Here is a 23,427-nt window from a genome sequence, read left to right as displayed (position 1 = left end):
CACATGACTGAGACAATTTCAGTAGACAAATACTTTCAGGACCATCAAAGACCCAGAGGTTGTAGCTTACACCAGTTGAGATTTAAGGTAGAGGCCAAGAGCAGTATCTCGTCTTGCAGCAAAAATAACAGGAAGATCAACCAGCATTCTGCGCGCATCACATGATGTTGCGATTAGAGACGGGAGAAGTAATTCGGTGACCAAAACAGGTTAAGCTGGCTGTGAAGAGCACATCGTGGCGTTTTACTAACCTGATTGAGGATTTGCACTTTTTCTGGTACTGTAAGTGGTCCGCTTATGAAGCTGGCGAGCAACACCAAACCTCCAGCCTTGTGCTGAAATTCCAAACTTTTCGTCCTTGTTATCTTATGTCTCTACTTATACTTACACTCCTTTCATGATTCTGGACAGTACTCAATTCCCATTGCCATAACATTCTACAGAAGTACTGGTCGCCGAACAATGTCTCAACCAGTTGGCCAGGAGATGGCCAACGACACTTCGCAGAACGAAGCTGCCGAATTCTCGAGGACTGGAATTCAATCTACCAAAGAACGCAACGATCGGTTGTGGGACTCACATAAAGACGCTATTCGACGTATCTATGTAGACCAAGGCAGGCCACTCAGACAAACGATGCAAGAGATCGAATCCAGATACCAGTTCAAGAAAAGGTAAGAGTCATTGTGGCCTTTGTTTCATGCCTTTTCTAACATTTCAGTACACGCAATTGGAAGATGAAGTTGCGAGAATGGGGCTTTGAGAAGAACATGACGAGAGACATGAAATTCATGTTGGCAAAGGCGGCAAAAAGAGAGCGAGACAAAGGGAAGGCGACCGAGTTCATACGCGACGGTCAGATAGTCCCCGATGATACTGTTCTTCAACTCAAGAGGCGACGTATCAGTGAGGTGGAAGAGATCGGGTCACCGATGATCTGTAAGTTTTGGATGAAGGTCGAGGTGTTTGTCCGGACCGCGCTGATGAAGCCAGCAACACCTTCGAACATTACATACGCAACTCCTGCAGCAATTCCTGATACTATCATGATTGTATCAAATTCTCAGGGACCTTCTCAGCCTGCCGGTTGTAGCAATCAGGACTGTGTTGACCATGACTCGAAGTCGTTGAGCGCTGGCGGTGACCAAGTATCGCTGCTTGAATCCTATACTAATCTCGCTTCTACTACCTCCTGGCCGAGGTTCCCTGATCAACCTGCGGAGTCTCTACTCCTAGAAGCTCAAGTATAGAGCGTTGACTCTGGCAATCGAAGTTTGATTTACAAGATTGCTGCCAAATCCTTGCAAAGTCTCCTTAAACAGAGTTCACGGCGTGAAGCCCGTTTAAGCGATGAACTGTTTGAGCGATACATGGAAAATGTGTCTACCTTTGTAAGATGTCCACTGTTCAACGAAAAAGAGGTCAACGGTCTCTATCAAGATGCCATCGAATACCATATGTTCGAGACCGGCTGGATGGATTATTCGAACATCCTGGAACAAGCACTTGATCGACTTATAAGAAACCCACAACTATACGTCTTCGCTCAACATCATAAGGATATTTGCACTAGACTTGTCACTTCGGCTAAATTTTTCTGCTCTGCCTCAGAGATTGCCAAAAGTCGATACATATTTGCCAAAGTTCTTCGCTTGAAAGATCTGCCATCAGAAGCAATTGAGCAGTACTTCGAATCATTCTACGAATCCTTGTCGCTGTGGAAGTCTAAGCCTGGCAGTTTCGAGTTGACCTACGATGTCAGGCGAATCATAAAGAATTGTAATGAATGTTTACAAAGAGTTGGACTTGGTGAGAACTGGGATGATTCATCCATAACTCCGGACTCCCTGAAGCCTAAAATGAAAGAAATGTTTCGCCAAATACGTTTGATCCATACAGAGCTAAACTACCGTTATGAGAGTGCCGAGATCCTTGATAGTCTTCAACCGATGGGCGAGGCAGCTGGATTGAATCCATTTTCCAAAGACCCAAAAGAGTGGCCGGAGACATTTGCAACGGCTATGCTAGTTTTCGAGGCGTGGTCCGTTTTCATGAGCCGACGTGGCGAATCTACTACCACGGAAGTTCTAGATGCCTCATATGCAATGGATTTCGACGAATGGTCCGCATTCATGACCACACGCCCCAGCACCTCAAAGAAAAAGAATACGATTTCAAGCGCAGCAAGCAAAAGTCTCAAATACGGAATGACATATACGGAGAGCACAGTTTCGGGATTGAGCTTGGACTATACAGGCCTTTTTCCTTTTTATGCGAGGTAGTGCAGTTAGTACAGTGCAGTCAGTACAGTGCATTCAGTGCATTCGGTGCATTCGGTGCATTCGGTATAGTCAGTCTAATGCTTTTAATCTCTAGGATAAAGGCAATTTAAATAGAAAATCTAAAAATAAAGGCATTTCTCGAGAATAAAAGTATTAAAAGCTAGAAAATACATAAATAATAAGTATTTTTTAAGTATTTGGAAGAGATATAAAATAAATAAAAATATGTTCTAGTCCATACGCCAATAATTGCTGTTCACAAACGGGACCCCCGCCATTCGTGAATGGCGGGGTGTTTATGTATGGCACCCCTTGTTTATCAACTAGCCCTGCCATTCATAAACAATTAGAGCATATCGAGCTAGCCATGGCTAAACAACGCCATTCATAAACCGCCCGGAAATAAGGCCCTAATCCGAGCTTAGCACTCTAGTACTTCAGCACTTCAGCACCTCAGCACCTCAGCACCTCAGCACCTCAGCACCTTAGCACGTCTAGCATAGCAACAAAGCATAGCACTAATATTTATTGCTTCATTACACTTCACAGCTCGAGCATAAGATTCTGAGTAGTGGGATAGAGGTGATGAAGGACTAAGGTGCTGGAGGTGCTGGAGGTGCTGGAGGTGCTTGAGGTGCTGAGGTGCTGAGGTGCTGGAGGTGCTGAAAGTGTTAAGACTAGGGCTTTATTCCCGGGCTGTTTATCAATGGCGCCGTTCACGTATGGCAGGCCCTGCTATTCGTGAATGGCAGGGCCAGTTCTAAACAAGGGGTGCCATACATAAACACCCCGCCATTCATGAATGGCGGGTGTAAAGTTCATAAACAGCAGGTGTTCACGTATGGACTAGAACAAATAAAATAAAAGTCAAAACTTTTTTTTATCGCTTTTTGACTGATAGGGACAGTTTAGCTATTTCTATTCAACGCCTGGACTGTCCGTAATACCCGCGCAGCACATCATACAACTGTAGCACCACATTTGCGACAATATAAGACTCCTCTGGGATCTCCGTGTTCACAATCGATCAATGGCACTCGGCCTACCAGATATTCCAGGTGAATGCCACAACTAAGCTCAAATTCTTATTTTCTGTCTTACCTGGAGATCATGACTGACTCAGGCCACCAAGCAGCAATGAAAGGGACCGTGGAGCTGTTGAGTCTGCTTGGTTCCACCATCAAGGACATATGTGCATCTTCTGGCACGCCCGGCCTGTCGCTCGGCGTGCTCCATCACAGTGCTGTTCTTTTCCGTGAAAATTACGGCTATCGCGACGTCGAGGCTCGTCAGAAGCCCGATTCCGACACAATATATGGTACCGCCTCACTCACAAAAGCTTTTACTTCGTCGCTTTTGGGAATCTTTGTGGACGAAGGCAAGATTGCCTGGGATACACCTCTCCATGACGTGCTACCAGACTTCCTTCGCAACGATGAGATCAACTCTGCCACTATTGTTGATGTTCTCGGCCAGCGTACTGGATTGGCCAAAGGAAACAATTACTGGTTCGGCAACGATAACGGCTTACTTCTTGAGCAGTGCCAAGCCGTCCCAATAGTGAACTATCTCACTGCCATCGAGCCATTTCGTGCCAGTAGGAGTTCGAATAATTGGCACTATGCCTTAGCTGGCCAGGTTGTGGAGTCCCTCTAATCTCAAAGTTGGGGTCGCACTATGAGTGACCGCATTTTGACGCCGTTGGGCTTGAAACGTACAGTATTTTGGAACGACCTGAATCAAGAGAACGTTGCTAAGCCATATGTCGCGCTTGATGACGGGTCATCGTACTCCATTCCGTATCCAAAACTTGCAGATGGTACGTTGATGGGCTCTGCAATGGGTCTCAGGAGTTCAGTAAACGATCTTTTGACATGGTCAAAAGCACTGCTTGACGGCCTCGCCGACCAACGCCACTCTGGTCTGACATCTACAAATGGGCTCCCACTGAAGCAACCCAAAACTATTATGGACGGAAAGTCACCGCTCAGCTCCTCTTACCCTGGAAAAATGGGCCTGGGATGGATGTTGACAACTACACCAAGCAAGATAGGTGGTGGTGGCGCAAATGCGATGCTTCTCGAGGAAATGCCAAATGTCGGAGAGGACTCACCTGGAATCGAGTTAATCTACTACCAAGGTAGCACGTCTGGGTACACTACCTCACTTCTACTCGTGCCAGAAACACAAAGTGCGATTATTGTGCTTGCCAACTCGATGGGTTTGAACGACGCTGCGGATTGGGTTAGTCAAGCAGTCCTCGAAGTACTTCTGAATACAACCAAACCGGCTGATCACGCCGCACTCTCACGCGAAACCGCTAAGAAGCAAGTCTCAACGTTCCCGTCAATGAACCAGACTTTACAGAAGGATCGAACTCTTGGCACTTCGCCGCGAGAATTGGGGAAATATGTCGGGGCATACTACAATTCTATCAAGAACTTTTTCATTGAAACATGCATCGAGGATGGAGAGCTACACTTTGCATTTCAAGGACTACGAGATCATCAATCGTGGCCGCTCAAGCACTACAACTACGACACATTTTCATGGATCATATCTCGGGATGAATGCGTCAAACGGGCTCGATTTGCGGCCGCATCACCTGGATTGTATCTGCTGGAATTTGTACACAGTGAGGATAACATCGTTGCCCTTCAATGGAAGCATGACCCCGGATTCAAGCAGCCGGAGGAATTCACCAAAGCTTCCAAGCCTTACGGTAATGGAGGTCTATCTCAGATCCCACTCGCTATCTTATGACTAGCCGTTGGAATTGCTGTACTTTGGGCCGGATGGTGGCTTGGACGAGCTGGTTTTGAACGTTTTAAACGTATGAGAGTTGCACGTGATGAGAGTCGAAGTGGGGTGGACGAACCTTTGTTGGACGAGCCCGACAGAGATCATGTTGATTAAATGATTCTACTCAGACAGTATTTAATACGGATAGTGGGGGAAAAACAATTGGTGTAGGATTATTGGTATCTGATTCTCTTGCCCACTGCGTCACTTTTTCTGCACTCACTCCCTACATTCTAATCATCGCCGTCTCACTTCCATTTGACATGTACAAAGGTATGATAAAAGCATGATAAAAACAGAAGCGTATTTGAAGATACTAAGATAGTGTATAATTCTTCTCGGAGGGTGTTGTTTCGCAGCAGTTCCTGGAATTCAGCTTCAAGGGCAGCGTTCAGGGGTGAAGCGAGGCCTTCAAGATATGATTATTCTTGCTGGGAGAGTTAAAGAAGGGAACTTTGGAGTGTTTGTGTAGTGCCGAGTGGCTTGTTTTGCTTCTCTTTCTCTTGTTTATTGGTTTTTGGTGGCGTGTGACAACTTGAAATCTCAGTTGTCACGACTCTCTCCTTACCCTGGTAAGGTCACGTGGGTTGGTATGGTGAATGAAGTAAGATAAGGCAATGATATTGTAGTTAGGAAAACTTAATCAAGTTGAGCACGAAGCTCCTATCTATGGCAGAAGTGCCAGTCATATATACTGCCCTCAGTGGTGGGCTGAGATGGAGCGCAGGAGTTCCTAGGAGCCCCGTCCGCTCCTCAGTGCTCCTCCACGTGACCCAGAGCTCACCGAGATGACTCAGCGAGCTCACGTGCACGTAGCCGTAACAAGTATCAATTTCATGTTATCATATAAGAGCAAGCTTCAACACAATATCGCCCTCGCAACCACCTCACGGCCCAAGATCGCATGCTCATCACATAAAGAAATCGTCTCTCGTAAACATCCCATCGAGTCTCCAAACCCAAACACTTACGCTCCAGTTCTGGCACCGAACCACAGCAACAACCATGCAACTCCTCCGACTTTTGAAGATAAGGAGCGTGTGCTACTCTCGTGTCAACAACCGGTCACTCAAAGTATCTGGTGACTTACCGGGATCAAGGAATGTGGTGAACCACGGTACCAAGATTTACTTAGCAATAGCCTCGTTGGCAAGACCTGGCCAATCGAACTTAGGATTGTCACGCTTCTTGACCTCCTCCAAGAGTCCAGGCCAATCGAATTTCGGGTTGTCGCGCTTCTTGACTTCCTCCATCAAGTCAGGCCAGTCGAATTTTGGATTATCGCGCTTCTCGACTTCGTTCAAGAGCCCGGGCCAGTCGAACTTGGGGTTGTCACGTTTCTCAACCTCATTCAAAAGCCCAGGCCAATCAAACTTGGGGTTGTCCCGCTTCTCGACTTCGTTGAGGAGGCCGGGCCAATCGAACTTTGGGTTGTCTGGTGTTGGGGCAGCGAGAGATCCGCTGAAGAATGCTGCAAGGTATGCGAGCGTGACAATGCTGACTGAACGCATCTTGAAGGTTGAAAAGACTTTTGAAGGCTAAACGTTCTGATTGAAGACTGGAGGGATCTGTAGAGGTATAGGATTGATTGAGAAGATGTGCTGTGGTACCACGTTCGGGGAAGTTCGCAGGTATTTATCACTTTTCGAGACGGTTTATGACCAGGCGAGTAACTTCAGGCTTTCGTGTTTCCACTTAGGTAACCCCAGATAGGAAGTATTTTACTTGCATTAGTATTCCAAATAAGCTGCTGTGCTACTTCACAAGTGATCTTCACGTCAAGGTTGAGAAAGTCTCATGCAGGTCGCAGGTCTCTAGACTTGTTCCTGTACTTGCGCATAGCTGCAATTACTGGCCGAATATGGTAATAGTGTGCTCTCAGTGTTTACTCCGCTTCACTCTAATAATTCTTATCTCCTGTTCGCTCCAGTCAGCCAACTCAAGCATCCCTAGTTCATCAGCCAAGCTGAGTGACTTCAAGACATTTATACTGCAGCTCTTCGATGTACGTACAGCTAGAATGGCGTGACACATTTGTTACACAACGTCATGTCCTGCTCGAGATCGATCGGACTTGAGAGATCTCTTACATGATTTAAGTTGATTCTGGTCCTCCGATTACTCATGTTCTGTTCTATGGGAATGCATTAATTGGATACCCTCTTGTTGTTGCTCCCTGCTTTAGCGGCTCCGGCTTGAAAATGCAGTTATTCAGCTCAACATGGGAGCATGTGTGCTCGTAACTTCGTATTGCCAACCAATAACTTGATTTATCACCTAAATCATTGGGCTATTTGTTTGGCTAAGACTTCTTTTCAGAAAGGTGCATGATTTGTTGGCTCAAACATTCTTACCTGCAAGTCCAGTTGTGCGGTAATCTGGGGCTTGAGACTTGCAGATCAGATGACAATACTGCATCGTCTGAAACAAACCCGGCTCACCTCAGTTGTGACGGTATGGTGGAACGAGGCGGCAAGAACCGATCCGAGCCGTGGTAAGACATTTTTGAGCTCTGATGCCGTGATCGGTGCAGACCATTGTGAATGATTTTGGTGAAACAGTGATCGTCCCGATCCACAGTCAATCACCAGTGGGAATGGTTCCGCACTGGGACCTGCATATGCGCCAGTTGTAAGATCGCAATATGATGGATTGCTCCTGATAACCAAAAACAAATAAACTTAGGGGACAGTGACACGGGGGTATCAGCACCCCCCGGCAAGTTGAGTCCGCTCCTCATCCAGATCCAGGTCCCTAGCATGATAATAGCAGCTTTTCTTTTAATCTCTGTTCCTTCAGTGCTTCATTACTTTGGAAATCATGGCGCCAATGACCGACGACAAGTATGACGAGGAGGATCTTGCAGGCTCAGAGGAAGATGTCCATATGCTCGAACAATCTCACCATGGTCATAAATATCGACAGCTCGGATTCACGGCTAACTCACGAGCATCCTTGTTCTCCAAGATCATGGCGATTGTCAATCTTGCCCTCGGGGTCATTCTTGCTATAACTCTGGGGTTTGTCGCCCATACCACCACAGTTTCGTGTGCAGAAAGAGGAGGGCCAGTCCATGAGCCATATTGTTAGTTCACTCAGAAACCTCTCTTCTCAGGTATCTAATTGACCTCATATGGCAGCACCGGCGTTGGAGGCAGTGTTTCCTGTCATTCGAAAGTTCAAACCTGAGCTGGTCTATCAGAGCGAAACCTCTCCAGAAGTAGAAGACGCTTGGAAAGTCACGCTTGGTCGTAAGTACTCAATATATACCAAATTCTTTTTCAAAATACGAGACTAACTTTATGCTTCAAAGCCGGTAACGGACTCGTTGCGCTGGACGCCGATATCTCAGCAAAGCTAGCAAAGACTAACCATGAGTCAACTGAGTCGGTCTGGGAGCCGGGCAAGCATGTTTACGGCATTTCAATGTTCCATCAGCTCCATTGCCTTGTATACAACCTTCAAAGATCAAATAAAAAGACCAGAACACTGATTAGCTGTTTGATGTGCTTTTAGAATACGATTCGAAAGTCCTTCTACCGCGAGAAGTTTTATCCTCATGTGGAGGAGAAGAAGTTCCTGCACCATAAGAGTATGTGAAAGTCCCCCAAAAGAAGACCTGGCTAAGCATCTACCTAGACCACTGTTTTGACTTCCTCCGTCAAGCCATTATGTGTCACGGCGATGTCTCCATGACGTACTGGTGGAATGTGAACTACACTGTTTCCAACGTGGACGGTAATGGTGGAGAAGGGCATTCGGAATGGTTTAACAGTTTGAGTGTTGATGAAAGGGCAACCAATGGAAGTACTTATTGGGATATCGAGCATAGTTGTCGTTTGTTTGAGCCAATTGCTGAGTGGGTTGCTAGATACAAATTATTGCCAAACGGAATCAGCTTTCCGGAGGATGAAAACCAGGGTTGAGATTTCGCGTGTTAGCCACGGATAATGCGAGAGTGAGAGACTCAAGGAGTGAACGTAGAATAATGAAGTACGATTTGACTTGCCTTTCAGTTAAGCCCAGCCCCTGTGACTTCATCTATCCCTATAAAATCGAGCGAGATTGCATTTTCAGTGAGGCCACTTTACTTCCAATCTCCCCTTCCCTGTTTATACATCTTTTGTGCAATTTCACTAAAGGATTGGAAAAGCTCGCGCGAAACACTGCGGATATTGTAAAGTATTATTTCTTGCTTGCTTCATGCTCCTTTGATTTACATCCCTCCCGCATCAAAGACCGATGATTCTTCCAGAAAGCAGTATCTATCAACTTCGTCGCTTTTTTTTCAAATTTTTAAGTGCATTCTTATATCATCAAGTCCACTGTTTTGATTTGACTATCCGATTTCTACCTTGTTGATTCTAACCCTTGCTTCCACACAAGTGCAAGTGTTAAACTCATCATCACAGCACCTCCAAAAAATGGCAATCCGAGTCCCAATCCTCCTAGTCTATATCCTAGGCTATAAATAGCACTCCATAGAGGTGCAACACAAATCATAGCTACATACTCCACCATCAATGTAGCGCTATAAATTCTGCCAATATCCGCCTTTTCGTTGCTTTTCCTTGTTAACATAGCCGTAAAATATGCTTTCACCGCATCAAGAAATCCAACACTGCCACTGATCACCATCACGCTCACTATGAACCCTGATCATGACTCAGAAAAGCCCAAGAGAACAGAGCCAAGAATCGCGCAGATCAGACTCATCTTTGCCACTCGAAGCTCGTGTCCTCGCTTTTGCCGAAAAGTCATGGACGAAGAACGAGAACTGATGAATTGAAGGACCAGAAGGATCGAGATCCCAAGGAGTGACTCGACTGATAGTATATATCCAGTTGTGGCGAGGTCCCAGTTGTATCTTTTGCTTAGCCAAGGATGCAAGAGCGCTCTGGAATCAAGAGCCACGGTGTTGATAAACATGATTGCTAGGCACATGACAAAGGGTTTGCTATGAAGGATGAGTCGCTTGTATGATCCGAGTGACTGCACCAACGCATGGAAAACAGAAGCCTTTGGACGGTGTTGTTCAAAACCAGATCCAGATTCTCCAATTGTTTTGGTTGACAGCTTGATTGACTCGCTCTGCTCGCACACGGTGTATTCCAAGTCTGGCGAAGGATGCTTTGATGCTGGGGCAGGTAAGAAGGTAAGTAGCGGGATCGTCAATGTCAGATACATGTTCCAACCAACATCGTCGAGGCAGCACCGTTCTGCAGAAGCCAAGATCCAAAGGATGTACCAACAAGTCGAACAATCATGCTAATCGCAGACAATCTGTAGAATAATGTGCTCAAGGCAGAGCTAGGGACACACTCTGCCATCATAGACCGAACGAGCACCGTCGACACGGACGAACCACCGCCAGCGATGTCAAAAAGACCAGACAGCCAGAGCAATTTCAAATCAATGCTGGGGTAATAACCTTGAGATTGTTAGTACAATTGACTAGCTATATCTGGTGTTTTTAGCTTTGAAATTACTCACAGATTGCAATGACATAAAGTATAGAGATAATAGTAGATACAAAGTTGACCAGCAATATAGCTCTACGATCAACGTGCTCGGCCAATATCCCATACGGAAGTGTAAGCAAAAGTGTTGGCAGGGAGGAGAAAGAAGACATGGTGCCCATGAGATAGGCCATATAACTCTGGACTGCGTCGCCTTTGCATAGAACTTCTGCTACGAAAGTGCCCACGCCATAATATCTTTGACAAACTGCGCTCTCTATCAATCTAACATACGAAACAACACAGAGAGAGCCACCGGGTGTTGTTAGCAACTCGATCGCTGCGCAGACATATACGACTTGCGGAATATGAAATTGCTGGTTTTGGGCCGCCTTTTCGACACTTTCGTGATCCTCCATTTGCTTCTGTTGTCAAATAGCTATCTCATCTTGAATGACATTCCACTCTCGAGTCGGCAAAGATGCACCAGCCGGAATACGCATTCAAAAAGTTCAGGACTCAACGGAATCTTTCCGGTCGGACTATCTGGGGCACGGCAGGAGCCGGATGGATGTATGCTCGCACGTATGATATATATTCCTAATCAGGGAGAGCAAGACTTGTGCACAGCATGCGCCGTACAGATGCCAGCAGTTATCGGCATGCAGTAGTGAATGGTTGTGACTTGGGTTACGCTGTGATGACTTGCAATCAAAAGAAGGGATCCAAAAGACTGCTTAGACGCCAAATGAGGGGTTGGGGTATTTCTATCGAACCAAAGAAGAGGTGTCCAAAGCGGGCGTAAAGACTGATTCAATGTCTCATCAGATTAGAGAAGTCGATAAGACATTGAGTGCATTTCCGGTGGCTTAGATGCACAGCCCGCGGAGGCTGCATGACAATATCTGCAGGAGGAACGGAGATTACCCATGGCGTCGAAGGAGATGCTTTGTTCACAGGGTCTCTTGTGTTTTCGTGTGCAGCATATGAGGATCCCGCGACTAAGTAAAATTGACGCATCACGCACCAATAATTGTCGACAGATAGGTGCTTAAGAAGCGGTGAGCATGGTGATTCCGAGATGTCTTTCCTTTGTACTACTCATTTCTAGACAATCCGCTCAAGCAAGATATACGCAAATGAAAAGTAGGTCTAACTCTTCAGCTCAACCAGAAACGAGCGAACATACCTGGCTAGTATCAGATGTATAGTGCCCAATTATTCTCAGATCATCATCGAAGTACGTTGCCGATTACAGTCAGCAGCCAATATGCACCTGGTATCATTCTTTCTGTCGTTTATCGCCGTCACATATGGCGTTGCACAAATATTTCCTCGACCAAAGAACATTACGAAAATACGCTCAAAAACGCATGCCGGAGTTAACATAACTTATAGCGAGGTACAATAAACAATGATCCAACCTTACCTCGTCAATTCTAATTGAGTGCTGCATTTGAAGCCTGGATTATGCGAAACGAGTCCTGGAGTGAGATCCTACTCGGGTTACGTCGAACTTCCACCAATTCCCGAAGAGTTCATACTATCTCGTTCATCAACCTTCTTCTGGTAGATGACCCTCCTTCTTTTCAATCCATTCAACGTTGACGTGTTATCAGGTTCTTTGAGGCTCGAGAAAATCCCGAAACGGCTCCATTGGCCATCTGGCTCAATGGCGGGCCAGGAGCATCGTCGATGTTCGGTGCGTTACAAGAGAACGGACCTTGCTTTGTTGGTGACGATTCCAATTCCACCTACCTGAACCAGTTCCCCTGGAACAATAAAGTGAATATGCTGTACATCGATCAACCTGTACAAACCGGCTTCTCCTTCTCGGACTTCGCAAATGGCACCCTGGACTTGCTCACCAATACCTTAGAGTTCATCGACTTCTCTAGTGTTATACCTCAACAAAATCTTACATTCCTGGTGGGGACATTCCCAACCCGGAACGAAGCCTCTGGACCAAATTCGACTGTGCATGCCGCACGAGGGACTTGGCATTTCTTGCAGACTTGGTTGGCGGAGTTTCCTGGGTATAAAACAAGTGACAATAGGGTCAGCTTGTGGACAGAATCCGTGAGTACAGCCACCCTGCGAAAGAATTATTAGTTCATGCATCCTATCAGCTAACACTAATGCATGATAGTATGGAGGCAAATTAGGACCTGTATTCATGGATTTCTTTTACAAGCAGAACGAGAAGATTGGTGAAGGGTCTCTGGTAGATGCCATCGAAATCCGACTTGACACGCTCAGTATCATCAATGGCTGCGTTGATGCTCTCTATGTAGATCCCGCATTCCCAGAAATGGCTTTCAACAACGTGAGTTCAATCGTCTACTCCAGGATACCAGCTGCAATAACCAAATCCACTATAGACGTATGGAATTCAAATCTTCAATGAGTCCCACTATAACTGGGCGATGACATACTTCAAACAACACTGTGCTGCAGATATCGAGAGATGTCAACAAGTTGAATTAAAGCTTGACCCCACGCGGAACGGCAACAATCAAGAAGTCAACGAAGCCTGTATCGCTGCCGGAATCTGTGCTCACAAAATGATTGGACCGTACGGTGACGACGTGCGTATCAGCTTCCCATGAATTGGCCCTGCTAATCCTTTTCAGGGAGTCGGTGCTTGGTTTGATATTGCCCATCAACCGCTCGATCCCTTCCCGCCCAGCAACATGTACGGTTTCCTCGGCCAACCGTGGGTACAATCCGCTTTGGGCGTCCCAGTCAACTTCACCGGGGCAGCATTGAATGTTGCTCAGAATCTTCGAAAAACAGGAGATCCAGCTCGTGGTGGCCTTCTTGAAGATATCGCTTCGTTACTAGACAGCGGCGTAAAAGTTGCTATGGTGTATGGTGATCGTGATTTTGCTTGTAACTGGATCGGTGGAGAAAAGACATCTCTTGCTATCCCTTGGTCTTCAAAGAATGAATTTGCGAGCGCTGGATATCAGCCCATCTATTTGAGCAAGACGTACGTCGCGGGGCAAGTTCGCCAGGTATAAGTCTCCTTTCTATGTCTTAGAAGTAAAGATGTGTATTAATTAACGCATTTCAGTATGGAAACTTTTCATTTTCGAGAGTTTATCAAGCTGGACACCAAGGTATACTCCTCTTCTCGCATTCAATACTCTCCACTTCCCAGCTGATCATCTCTCCCAAAGTCCCAGCATACCAACCAGAAGCATCCTACGAAATATTCATGAGCGCCATGCTCGGGCAGGACATCAGCACCGGGCAGTTGACAGTCGGCGAGAACTACGCAACCCAAGGCCCTAGCTCCACATTCAATATCAAGAATGAGATTCCGTTACTGCCACCAAATAGATGTTACGTTTTGAATCTGCGTAAAATGTGTTCTGAGGAGGAGCTATCTTGGCTTAGAGATGGTACAGCTATTGTGAGAGACTATGTAGTGATTGGAAGAGAGCCACTGCCAGAGTTTGATCTTCGTGCGCAGAAACCCCTGATGGAAGTGTAGCAGATCTTAAAATTGTATGGGATTGATTATAATTTCATCACTCAATGCTGCAGTGAGAATCAAACGTCATTCCAACTCATGCAGATCTCCTAAGCAAGGCTTTTACACACATGAATTCAAAAAGCGGAAGGATGGTCTATTTCTCCATATCGGGTAACTGAATCACTGACGATTCGTCTCCTGTCTCTCCTTCAATAGCGGAAGGAGCTGTCTTCGCCCCACTCATTTGAGCCATTTTCGCAGCAGCCTGAGCTGCATATTTACATTTCATCCTCAGCTCTGCGCCCCAAAAATACATAATTGGCGGGAAAGGGAGACAAAGCAGAGTCAAGAATCCAGGAATCGAGCTTGCCCAATGGATGCCAAGATTGGCATACATTTGAGAGACGAAAAGCGGGAAAGCAGTACCAAAAAAAGAACGAAGCATCGCAGTGGCTGCAAGCACCGAGGCCGCATAGATGGTGTACGTATCGACGAGATAAGTCAGAACGCTGACGAAAACGAGAACGCAGCCAAAAGCGAAAGGTGCTGAGCCAATGATGCTCACAGACCAATGTACCGATGGCCCGTTCGTCCATGCAAACCAGAAGAGTCCAATCGGTAGGGCTATGCTTCCAATGATGGTTGGTGGTAGGCGCCACTCTGGAACTGGAACTCCGTTCTCTGGTAGAGTATCGAGCAAACGCATGTAACGACGATTGTCGTATAGCATGTATGCAAGACCGATGATCATCCCAACAGTTACACCTAGGAATGCTAGTCCGCCAATACCCTCACTCCATCCACGTTCTTGTTGATAAATGATAGGATACGCTCCAAACAGCATATATAACGTGCCGTAAAGAATAGACAAGTAAATAGAAGCCACCAAGACAATTGGCTCTGCAAACAAAAGGATCCAAGGTCGGGCCAAGCTGGTCTTGATGGCTTGAGCCCGGGTATGGCGATGCTCCTTGTCTAATAGACTAATGAAAGTCTTGTTGAAACGTTTAGACAAAGCCTTTGCTCTTCGCTGTAGAAGAACCGGTGCATATGTCTCAGGAAGAACTATCGTGCCAAAAATCCAGATCACACCTGTAGTAATGGCGAGAATACCTTGAACCCATCGCCAACCAATTGCTTCACTTGTGAAGCCGGCATACACAGGCCCTAGAGCAGGACCGAGAAAAGGAGCCATTGAGAAAATCGTCATCCCAAGTCCACGTTGTCGTGGTGGAAACACATCTGCAATAACACCTCCAGCATTTGTCAATGGAGATGCCGCAAAAGTTCCGCTAAGGAAGCGCAAGACAATCAACGTTGTCATCGAGTTACTACCAGCTACACCTGCAGTAGTCGCCGTAAGGCAGCCAAAAGTAGTGTAAAACATCACACGCCGGCCATAGATCTCGGATAGCGGCGCCCAGAAACAAGGACCAAGAGCGAAGCCAAGAACAAAAAGTGCTATCCCAGCCAATATGACCTCTGTGCTGGAGCCAAACTCTGCCCTTAGCTCGTCCACTGTTCCTGAATAGGCGGAGGATAGGAAGGTGACGACGAAGACCGATATGGTGACTGTTATTGCGTAGAACCATTTGCGTGTTTCTGAGAAGTTCTTGGGATTCTCTGAGTCTCCAGGGAGGAATTCGACAAGAAATGGATCTTCGTGCGTGCCAGCACCTTCCCATTGGTGCTCGAGCACCTCATCTCGAATGTGGCTCTCTTTCATCTGCGTCTTTGACTAGAGTTGAATGCACCGTCTTAAGTAGATGTCGAATTATAGGAGAGAAAAGGGACAAGAAAAACTTTGCCAAATGCGCATATGCATTTTCCGTTTGGAAGATGAATTATTATTTATCTGCACAGATTCTGACCCCACCATCGGGGAGATAATCCGAAGTTTTTGGCCCCCTATTCCGATTGGCACTCTCTCTTACGGCACGTGATATGCACCGCGGACATGATCCGGCTTTGAAATCCAAGTTCAGGCTGTCCTTGTCATCCCCGAATCTCTATGGATCAACTTTCTACTCGTGTTTTGTTATTTTTCCAGTCTTCGATGGCCGATGAGGTGCTGCAGGGTTCAGTACCATGGGTGATGATGTTTCATGCACAGTCCCGCTGACAGGTTGCAGATAATCCCGCATTGGAAACACCTGCACCGGATAATATTCATCACGATGATGACGCACCTCCGTCAAAACGACGCAAGATACCCCTGGCTTGTAGCACATGTCGTGACAAGAAGTCACGTTGCGATGGGAAACGACCTACATGCTCTGCTTGTGCGAAGAGGAAAACGGCAACAAAGTGTGAATATGAAGAGAGTACATTGAAGACACAAAGGTACCAATTTCGTAAGATTTGAATGGATCTGAGAGATCCGCATTGAACCTTTGGTCTGATTAGAAGTAGAGATATTGCTATTTTGGAAAGTCGAGTCCGGGAATTGGAGGGTATCAAAACTTCAAGCATTTTTGAGCATGAAGAACCAACAGGTATGCCCCATATATATCTTGTATCTCTCTATAGTGACAAATGTTATTCAGTTCGGCTGCAACATGGCAATTTTCTTCAGGAAAATACTCGTCCACGTGATGGCCTTCCTCTCGATGTGGTACTACATCATCCCCGGAAATGTTCAGAAGAAGACGCCAATCTAAAGTCAATGACACACATCACTTCGGATTTAAATGATGCACTCGCCATTGTTCCCTTAGACGCGGATGGCGCACATCTTTTCGGAACAACATCCAGCGCCTCCTTCTTACACTCTCTCAAGAAGACCATTGCACCAACTCATGGAATAGACACAGCTCACGCCTCACAGTCCAGCACGATAAACTCAAGAGTGAAGCAAAACTCAAGCAAACTTGGACATGGTTCCGATACAATTTCATTCTTTCTTCCAACACGCAAGCAGGCCGACAGATACACAGACTGCTTCTGGCAATTTGTCCACCCTATTGCTCCCATACTTCACAAGACATCTTTCATATCATTGTACCTGTCTATTTGGCTACCTCTGAAGCAGCAAAACAGAGATGTTCACTCAGCTACCGAAGACCTAACATTCCTGTCCACTTTGAGCATAATGTTTGCAATCGGATGCCAATACGACGAGAGTATCGAACCAAGTCGCAAAGCAGTATTAGCAGAACGTTTCTATCATCAATCTCGGAGTTTGATTATGGTAGATGAGTTGGACTCGGTGTCTCTTCTTACTGTGCAACTTCTCTTGCTTACCGGAATATACCTGCTTAATTCAAAGTATACCAATCGCTGTTGGAACATCATTGGCTTGGCAATCAGAAACGCCCAAACCTTGTGCCTGCACGAGGATAACAACAAACAAGGAAATCAGATTCGAAGAGAAACTAGACGCAGGGTGTGGTATTATTGTGTTTATCTTGACAGGTAGCTAGGAGTTCCAGATCTTTACCCCACATTTGCGCTGCTTCGATCAATATTCTGATCTAATTCTCCTCTTCAGATTAGTCGCTATGATCTTCGGGAGACCACACATGATATCTTCTTCAACGAGAGTACCACTACCTATCTTGATGGATGATGAGTACCTCCTCTCAGATGGTGAAGGACGTCAACCGGTCAATACTGTCTCGTATCTGGGTCTCTTCCTCTGGTCACTCAAGCTCTTCGATATCATGAGCGAAGTGCTCGCATTATCCAATCGACAGAAAGAAGATGCCACTCAAAGCAACGAAGCCGGAATACCATGGTGGCGTTCTCATCTCCTGGACGATATCCTGAAGATAGATCGGACACTGGACCATTTTCTGGAAACTCTCCCAAGCCACCTCCGACCCCAACAAATTAGTGGAGAAAATCGGACTGATGACAGAGACAACATGCAATGGAGACAAGCTAAAATTCTGCAATGCAGGTCTGTACTCCTCCCATCTTCTACTGAGTTTCAAATTCGGGCTGATGCAAGACAGACGCCTCTACGTACGAGCACTACTCCTGAGACCCGTTCTCCTATCCGCAGCTCAAGCCCACAAATCCAACCCCTTTCACCCAGCAACATCGAGCAACGAACTCGGCGAGCGTGTAGCAACCCAGGTCTGCATAAAATGCATTGAAACTGTCCACGAGCTCGTGACCGCCATCTACAGCTCCCTACACGTCAACTACCAATCCCCAGAATGGGTAACGCACTGTAACCATTTCCTTACTCGGTAGCAAAAACATAAACTAACAAACATCAGATACATTTTCCTGTGCAATGGTGCTTGCAGCAGCTCGCATATGCTCGTTCACCGACCTAGATGCACTTCAACTCTCTTGGTCAAGATGTATTGCGATATTGTTGCACTACAAAGAGCATATCCCTTCTGCGCCTTATGCTGTACAGGTCCTTGAGACGCTGCAGCAGAGAGGTGTTTCAAGGACTGCTAACGATGGTATGAATTCTTTGCCGTTGAAGATCGCAGCTAAATATACGTTAGATGAAGTGGGGTTGGATGCACCTGAATTAAATGAATTTGGTGGAATTGAAGACTTCAACGTCGATTGGTCGTATCCACTACCCGATGACCTTGGAGAGTTTGATTTCAATTGGATGGGTCATGCATAGCGCTGTATGTCACTAGAATACACGTCTTCACCAGAAAGAACAAAGAACGACTGAATAAAATTAAACCAAATCATTTACTATCTCAAGAAACCTTTATATACTCCTAAAAGAGTTTCTCCACCCCCACAACACAACAACCCCTAATTCAACCCCAAAATTCCTCAAATAATTAAGAAGACTTACACCTCAAACCACCGCCATCCATACCTCTTCAAACCCCATAATACCCACCGCCCTGCGTAGGCGGAGGCGGAGGCGGCGGCAGTCCACCACCATATCCCCCATTCCCGCCTCCACCTCCAGCAGTAGTACTCGCTCCTCCCCCATTCCCTCCTCCTCCGCCTAGACTAGTAGTCACCGTCGTACTAACCAGCGTCGTGAAACCACCCAGCGCACTCCCCGTGGTCGTAGGTGGGGTTCCAGAACAAAGTTTATTGAAGCCCACACCGCCGATCAGCGTCCCGCCTGGTACGAGATCTGCAGGTGTGAGGGGGGAGGAGTATGTCGTGCAGGAGAAGGAGGATGTTGGGGAATCTTGGTTCTTTTGTTAGAGCAGAAGGGGGAAAAGGAGGAGAGAAAGGGGGGAAGGGAGAGGATGGGACGTACAAAAACCAACAAAATACGAAGAACAGCCTGCACCGCATTGGAACTGGCATTTAAACTCCGCATACGGAACTTCCGTCTCGGCGTAGAAGAAATTCTATCATCCTCATCAGCTGTCTGGCCATAGGCGAATCAGGGAGGACAACTTACCGTGGTAGAAATCTTGTAGCTCGATTCGAAAGAAGGACTAACGCCCACACCAATGCCTCCGACGACAGGTTGGAACGGGATTGTGTAGCCACCGGTCGTGATGGGAGGTGCCCATACACAGGTTGATGATCCACCTCCGCCATTCCCGTTACTACCTCCTCCGCCGAGGGTTGTGGTCGGAGGAGGACAATAATGATTTGTCAGGGTCTGCAGGAGCGTCAAACTTTCTACAATAACACTTGGCACTGTGACCTGAATTGGCTGGATAATGGTCGTATAGGAGACGGAAACGAGATGTGTCGTCAGAGTCGAGGTCCTGATCTGCGTCACAACACTGAGACTTAGACTCGGAGCGAGACAAGACGTTGCTGGTGGGATGTTGAGCGATGTTGGGTTCGAGATCGAGGGGCCGGTGATGCCGTCAACTGTGTTGCTAGTCTGGATCGTTGGCGTCGTGGTAGGAGGAGGGAATGGTGAGACGGAGGGGGTTCTTGATAACCCCGGCAAGTTGGACGAAGGTGGAGGTGGTGGAGGATTGAATGTATACCCGGGCAATCCATCTGCCGACGACGTCGTAGAGGTAGGAGGTGGAGGTGGATTGAATGTATAACCGGGCGGCAACCCAGCAGTTGTCTTTGGTAACCCAGCTGTCGTTTTCTTAGACGTGGTAAACGGATTCCCGCCCATGAACGGAAAGCTGAAGGTTGGCATTATAATGCCGCCGGGGAAATATGGGATTGAGGCTGGAGGAGGTGGCGTGTCGCCGTATCCATCGTTGGGCGGTGGGAGTTGGGGGGAAGAGAGAGTGAATGGGAGGCAAGTGGCAATGATGAGGATTAGGATTGAGAGTGGTGTGGGGAAAGCCATGTTGTGGAATTGGAGAATTGCCGCTGAGACAGTGAGTGAGGTTGGAGGGAAGATGGAGAGGAAGATATATGCAGGTACTGAGAGCGAGGGAATGAGCGAATATGGAGAAGGAAGGGGATTAGGCATGGAGCATCGGGTACAAAGTTTTTATTAGGATCGTCTAGAACGCATATCAAGTTCAACAGCTAGGTATACTGGAACACTTGCTCGTCATCTGCTGGCGCCATCATCCCCATTAAGGCCGGCCTTCTTGGGATTCTCAAATATTATACTTGCAACCAAATTATCGATAATGTTTAGGTAACGCTTGCACCACCATTTGACTTGGCTACGTGATACAAGACGATGAAAGGGGCAAGAATCAACTCGCACATCAAGTCGCCGTTCACTCGAGACATATGGAATTGCATATCACACAAACACAAGCACAAAGCTAAAGTAACACATTTTGTATTCTGCTCGACCTAGTCTTGGTACATTTTTCATTATCGCCACGCAACATTGTAAGAGCAATGAAGCAAAGCAGCAATGTAAGAAAAGAGGAAGCAGGCTGATGCAATGCGAGGATGACCTGAAAACCAACCAATCAAACTCCGCAAAATCCCGCACAAGCAACCATCATTAATGCATCTAATCGACCTCCTCCATTGCACTCTCGACTGGTGCATCGGCGGAAGCCTCCTCAGCAGCAGCCTCCTCAGCAGTTTCTGGCTCCTCATCGACGTTCAGGCCAAGGGAAACAAGCTTGTGAATACGTTCGGCAAATCCGGCTGGCTCCTCAATGGTGAAACCGGAGACGAGAAGGGAAGTCTCGAAGAGAAGTTGAGTGATCGACTTGACAGTTCGGTCATTCTCGCCGTCAGCCTCAACCTTCTTCTTCAGCTCCTTGATGATCGGTGATCGAGGCGAGATCTCGAAGGTCTTCTTGGAGGACATGTACGAGGACATCGAGGTGTCACGAAGAGCTTGAGCCTTCATGATACGCTCCATGTTGGCGGACCAACCGAATTGGCCAGTACGGATGGCGCAGGGAGCACCAACCAACTTGTGGCTGACAACGACCTTCTCGACCTTGTCACCCAAGACGTTCTTGAGAGCCTTGGCAAGACCTTCAAATTCCTTCTCCTCGGCCTCACGAGCCTTCTTCTCGTCATCAGTCTCCTCAAGCTCGAAGTCCTTGGTGATATCAACAAGCTTCTTGCCATCGAACTCCTTGAGCTGGGTCATGGCGTACTCATCGATGGGGTCAACCAGGAAGAGAACCTCGAAGTTCTTCTCCTTGAGAGATTCAAGGAATGGTGACTTCTGGACAGCCTTGAGAGACTCGCCGGTAATGTAATACATGTTCTTTTGATGTTCACCCATGCGAGTGACATAGTCGGTGAGGGAGGTTTGGTCATCACCGGACTTGGTGGAGTTGAATCGGAGAAGCTTGGCAAGAGCAGGCCGATTTTGGGAGTCCTCGTGGATGCCGAGCTTGATGTTCTTGCTGAAGGCAGTGTAGAACTTGTCGAATTGCTCCTTGTCCTCGGAGATCTCCTGGAAGAGCTCAAGAGTCTTCTTGACGATGTTCTTCTTAATGACCTTCATGATCTTGTTTTGTTGAAGGGTCTCACGGGACAAGTTGAGAGGGAGATCCTCAGAATCGACAACACCCTTGACGAAGCTCAACCACTCAGGAATAAGATCGGTGGCATCATCAGTGATGAAGACACGACGGACGTAGAGCTTGATGTTGTTCTTGGTCTTCTTGGTCTCGAAGAGATCGAAGGGAGCGCGCTTGGGAACGAAGAGGATGGCGCGGAATTCGAGTTGACCCTCAACAGAGAAGTGCTTGACAGCAAGGTGGTCTTCCCAGTCGTTTGAGAGAGACTTGTAGAAGGAACCGTATTCCTCTGGGGTGATGTCTGAAGGATTTCGGGTCCAGATTGGCTTTTGCTTGTTGAGCTCTTCCTCCTCAATCTTGGTCTCCTTAATCTTCTTGGTCTTCTTTTCCTTCTTTTCTTCCTCCTCGTCATCGACCTCCTCGATCTTGGCCTTCTTCTCTCCGTCATCCTCCTTGGCTTCCTCCTCCTCCTCATCAGGAACCTCCTTCTCAGTCTCCTTGGAAACGTGGAGGTAGATGGGGTATGAAATGAACTCGGAGTGCTTCTTGATGACCTCCTTGATCTTGGCCTCATTCAGGTAGTCGGTCTGCTCATCCTTGAGGTGAAGGATCATCTTGGTACCACGGCCGAGTGGTGCACCCTCAGTGTCAGGCTTGATAGTGAAGGTTCCACCAGCAGAGGACTCCCAGATGTATTGCTCATCATCGTTGTGCTTTGAAATGACGGTAACGCGGTCTGCGACAAGGTATGCGGAGTAGAAACCAACACCGAATTGACCAATCATGGAGATATCAGCACCTGCGGTCAGGGCCTCCATAAATTGCTTGGTGCCAGATCGTGCGATCGTACCCAGGTTGTTGACGAGATCCTGTCTATGTCAGTAGATGCTGATAGGGGATTCGCAGACAACTTACAGCCTTGGTCATGCCGATACCGGTGTCTTGGATGGTGAGGGTCTTGTTCTCCTTGTCGGGGATGATGTCGATACGGAGGTCCTTGCCAGTATCAAGCTTACTTGAGTCTGAAAGAGCCTCGTATCTAATCTTGTCGAGCGCATCGGAACAGTTGGAGACAAGTTCTCGCAGGAAGATCTCCTTGTTTGAGTAGACAGTGTTGATGATCAAACCCAGAAGCTGGGAGATCTCAGCCTGGAACTCGAAGGTTTCGCCAGACATGATTGCGATTTCTCGGAATCTGGAGACAATGGTATGTTAGCAGATGCGATTGAGGCTCATTGAGATAGACAATTGAAGTTTGGGCGATGTTGAAGGTGGAGGGGAGAAATGGACAGCTTGTTGAAGCTCTGCTTCCATGAGGCTGAGCTCCAAACAAACGACCAGGCAACGAGAGGGAGGATAAACAACAGAGTGTGTTGATGTTGGAGCTTACCTCTAGTCTATTGGTATTGAAGAACTGCGGTGGCTGCAAAGGAGGTGCAGAGGGGTATCTTTGTGTGATGAAGAAAAAGTTTGAAGTTGTTGACAGAAAGATGTTCAGAATCCGTAGTTTAAATTCTCCTCCAGAGTGCTCTTCTACGGATTTCTACGGCAGAAGTGCGCTAAACTCTTTTTGCTTACCGCCG

At 47.1% G+C, this 23,427-nt stretch overlaps 11 protein-coding genes across 11 annotated transcripts; 5 read left to right on the top strand and 6 right to left on the bottom strand.

Moving 5' to 3' along the window:
- Window positions 1–370: 370 nt before the first annotated feature.
- Window positions 371–2,282, top strand: LY89DRAFT_778903 (uncharacterized protein; the record flags this gene model as incomplete). The annotated part of the gene is made up of 4 exons (XM_018222252.1): window positions 371–674; window positions 722–939; window positions 994–1,244; window positions 1,287–2,282. The coding sequence occupies exons 1-4, from the start codon at window positions 463–465 to the stop codon at window positions 2,280–2,282; spliced, it is 1,677 nt and encodes a 558-aa protein (XP_018075699.1). The 5' UTR covers window positions 371–462.
- A 1,137-nt stretch (window positions 2,283–3,419) lies between these two features.
- Window positions 3,420–5,157, top strand: LY89DRAFT_639329 (beta-lactamase/transpeptidase-like protein; the record flags this gene model as incomplete). The annotated part of the gene is made up of 2 exons (XM_018211614.1): window positions 3,420–3,928; window positions 3,965–5,157. The coding sequence occupies 2 exons, from the start codon at window positions 3,420–3,422 to the stop codon at window positions 5,043–5,045; spliced, it is 1,590 nt and encodes a 529-aa protein (XP_018075698.1). The 3' UTR covers window positions 5,046–5,157.
- Window positions 5,158–5,828: 671 nt separating this feature from the next.
- On the bottom strand, window positions 5,829–6,678 carry LY89DRAFT_681878 (uncharacterized protein). The gene has a single exon (XM_018214390.1). The coding sequence runs from the start codon at window positions 6,593–6,595 to the stop codon at window positions 6,212–6,214; it is 384 nt and encodes a 127-aa protein (XP_018075697.1). The 5' UTR covers window positions 6,596–6,678; the 3' UTR covers window positions 5,829–6,211.
- Window positions 6,679–7,825: 1,147 nt separating this feature from the next.
- On the top strand, window positions 7,826–9,010 carry LY89DRAFT_778900 (uncharacterized protein; the record flags this gene model as incomplete). Its single annotated transcript, XM_018222251.1, has 5 exons — window positions 7,826–8,169; window positions 8,225–8,335; window positions 8,398–8,534; window positions 8,601–8,676; window positions 8,724–9,010. Exons 1-5 carry the CDS (start codon window positions 7,905–7,907, stop codon window positions 9,008–9,010), a joined length of 876 nt encoding a protein of 291 aa, XP_018075696.1. The 5' UTR covers window positions 7,826–7,904.
- Window positions 9,011–9,384: 374 nt separating this feature from the next.
- Window positions 9,385–9,775, bottom strand: LY89DRAFT_432179 (uncharacterized protein). Its single transcript, XM_018207478.1, has one exon. It carries the CDS (start codon window positions 9,720–9,722, stop codon window positions 9,435–9,437), a length of 288 nt encoding a protein of 95 aa, XP_018075695.1. The 5' UTR covers window positions 9,723–9,775; the 3' UTR covers window positions 9,385–9,434.
- LY89DRAFT_730122 (uncharacterized protein) lies at window positions 9,744–10,962 on the bottom strand (the record flags this gene model as incomplete). Its single annotated transcript, XM_018219442.1, has 3 exons — window positions 9,744–10,222; window positions 10,270–10,515; window positions 10,578–10,962. 3 exons carry the CDS (start codon window positions 10,960–10,962, stop codon window positions 9,744–9,746), a joined length of 1,110 nt encoding a protein of 369 aa, XP_018075694.1.
- An 851-nt stretch (window positions 10,963–11,813) lies between these two features.
- LY89DRAFT_730121 (alpha/beta-hydrolase) lies at window positions 11,814–14,042 on the top strand (the record flags this gene model as incomplete). The annotated part of the gene is made up of 7 exons (XM_018219441.1): window positions 11,814–11,945; window positions 12,006–12,112; window positions 12,163–12,622; window positions 12,693–12,869; window positions 12,925–13,131; window positions 13,177–13,560; window positions 13,620–14,042. 7 exons carry the CDS (start codon window positions 11,814–11,816, stop codon window positions 14,040–14,042), a joined length of 1,890 nt encoding a protein of 629 aa, XP_018075693.1.
- Window positions 14,043–14,110: 68 nt separating this feature from the next.
- Window positions 14,111–15,874, bottom strand: LY89DRAFT_432171 (MFS general substrate transporter). Its single transcript, XM_018207477.1, has one exon. The coding sequence runs from the start codon at window positions 15,748–15,750 to the stop codon at window positions 14,179–14,181; it is 1,572 nt and encodes a 523-aa protein (XP_018075692.1). The 5' UTR covers window positions 15,751–15,874; the 3' UTR covers window positions 14,111–14,178.
- Window positions 15,875–16,024: 150 nt separating this feature from the next.
- On the top strand, window positions 16,025–18,684 carry LY89DRAFT_715544 (uncharacterized protein). The gene is made up of 8 exons (XM_018218216.1): window positions 16,025–16,102; window positions 16,157–16,367; window positions 16,437–16,519; window positions 16,571–17,438; window positions 17,515–17,925; window positions 17,981–18,201; window positions 18,251–18,445; window positions 18,491–18,684. Exons 1-8 carry the CDS (start codon window positions 16,036–16,038, stop codon window positions 18,616–18,618), a joined length of 2,184 nt encoding a protein of 727 aa, XP_018075691.1. The 5' UTR covers window positions 16,025–16,035; the 3' UTR covers window positions 18,619–18,684.
- Window positions 18,685–18,718: 34 nt separating this feature from the next.
- Window positions 18,719–20,733, bottom strand: LY89DRAFT_431677 (uncharacterized protein). The gene is made up of 2 exons (XM_018207476.1): window positions 19,372–20,733; window positions 18,719–19,318 (listed from the first exon to the last, which is right to left on the bottom strand). Exons 1-2 carry the CDS (start codon window positions 20,362–20,364, stop codon window positions 19,166–19,168), a joined length of 1,146 nt encoding a protein of 381 aa, XP_018075690.1. The 5' UTR covers window positions 20,365–20,733; the 3' UTR covers window positions 18,719–19,165.
- Window positions 20,734–20,868: 135 nt separating this feature from the next.
- On the bottom strand, window positions 20,869–23,020 carry LY89DRAFT_577706 (heat shock protein 90; the record flags this gene model as incomplete). The annotated part of the gene is made up of 2 exons (XM_018208911.1): window positions 20,869–22,713; window positions 22,760–23,020. 2 exons carry the CDS (start codon window positions 23,018–23,020, stop codon window positions 20,869–20,871), a joined length of 2,106 nt encoding a protein of 701 aa, XP_018075689.1.
- Between the last annotated feature and the right edge of the window lie 407 nt (window positions 23,021–23,427).

The sequence above is a fragment of the Mollisia scopiformis genome, assembly GCF_001500285.1.
Source record: "Mollisia scopiformis unplaced genomic scaffold LY89scaffold_5, whole genome shotgun sequence".
Classification (NCBI taxonomy): domain Eukaryota; kingdom Fungi; phylum Ascomycota; class Leotiomycetes; order Helotiales; family Mollisiaceae; genus Mollisia; species Mollisia scopiformis.
The sequence above is the reverse complement of the archived record's forward strand: the minus strand, read 5'-3'. Positions and strand labels throughout refer to the sequence as shown.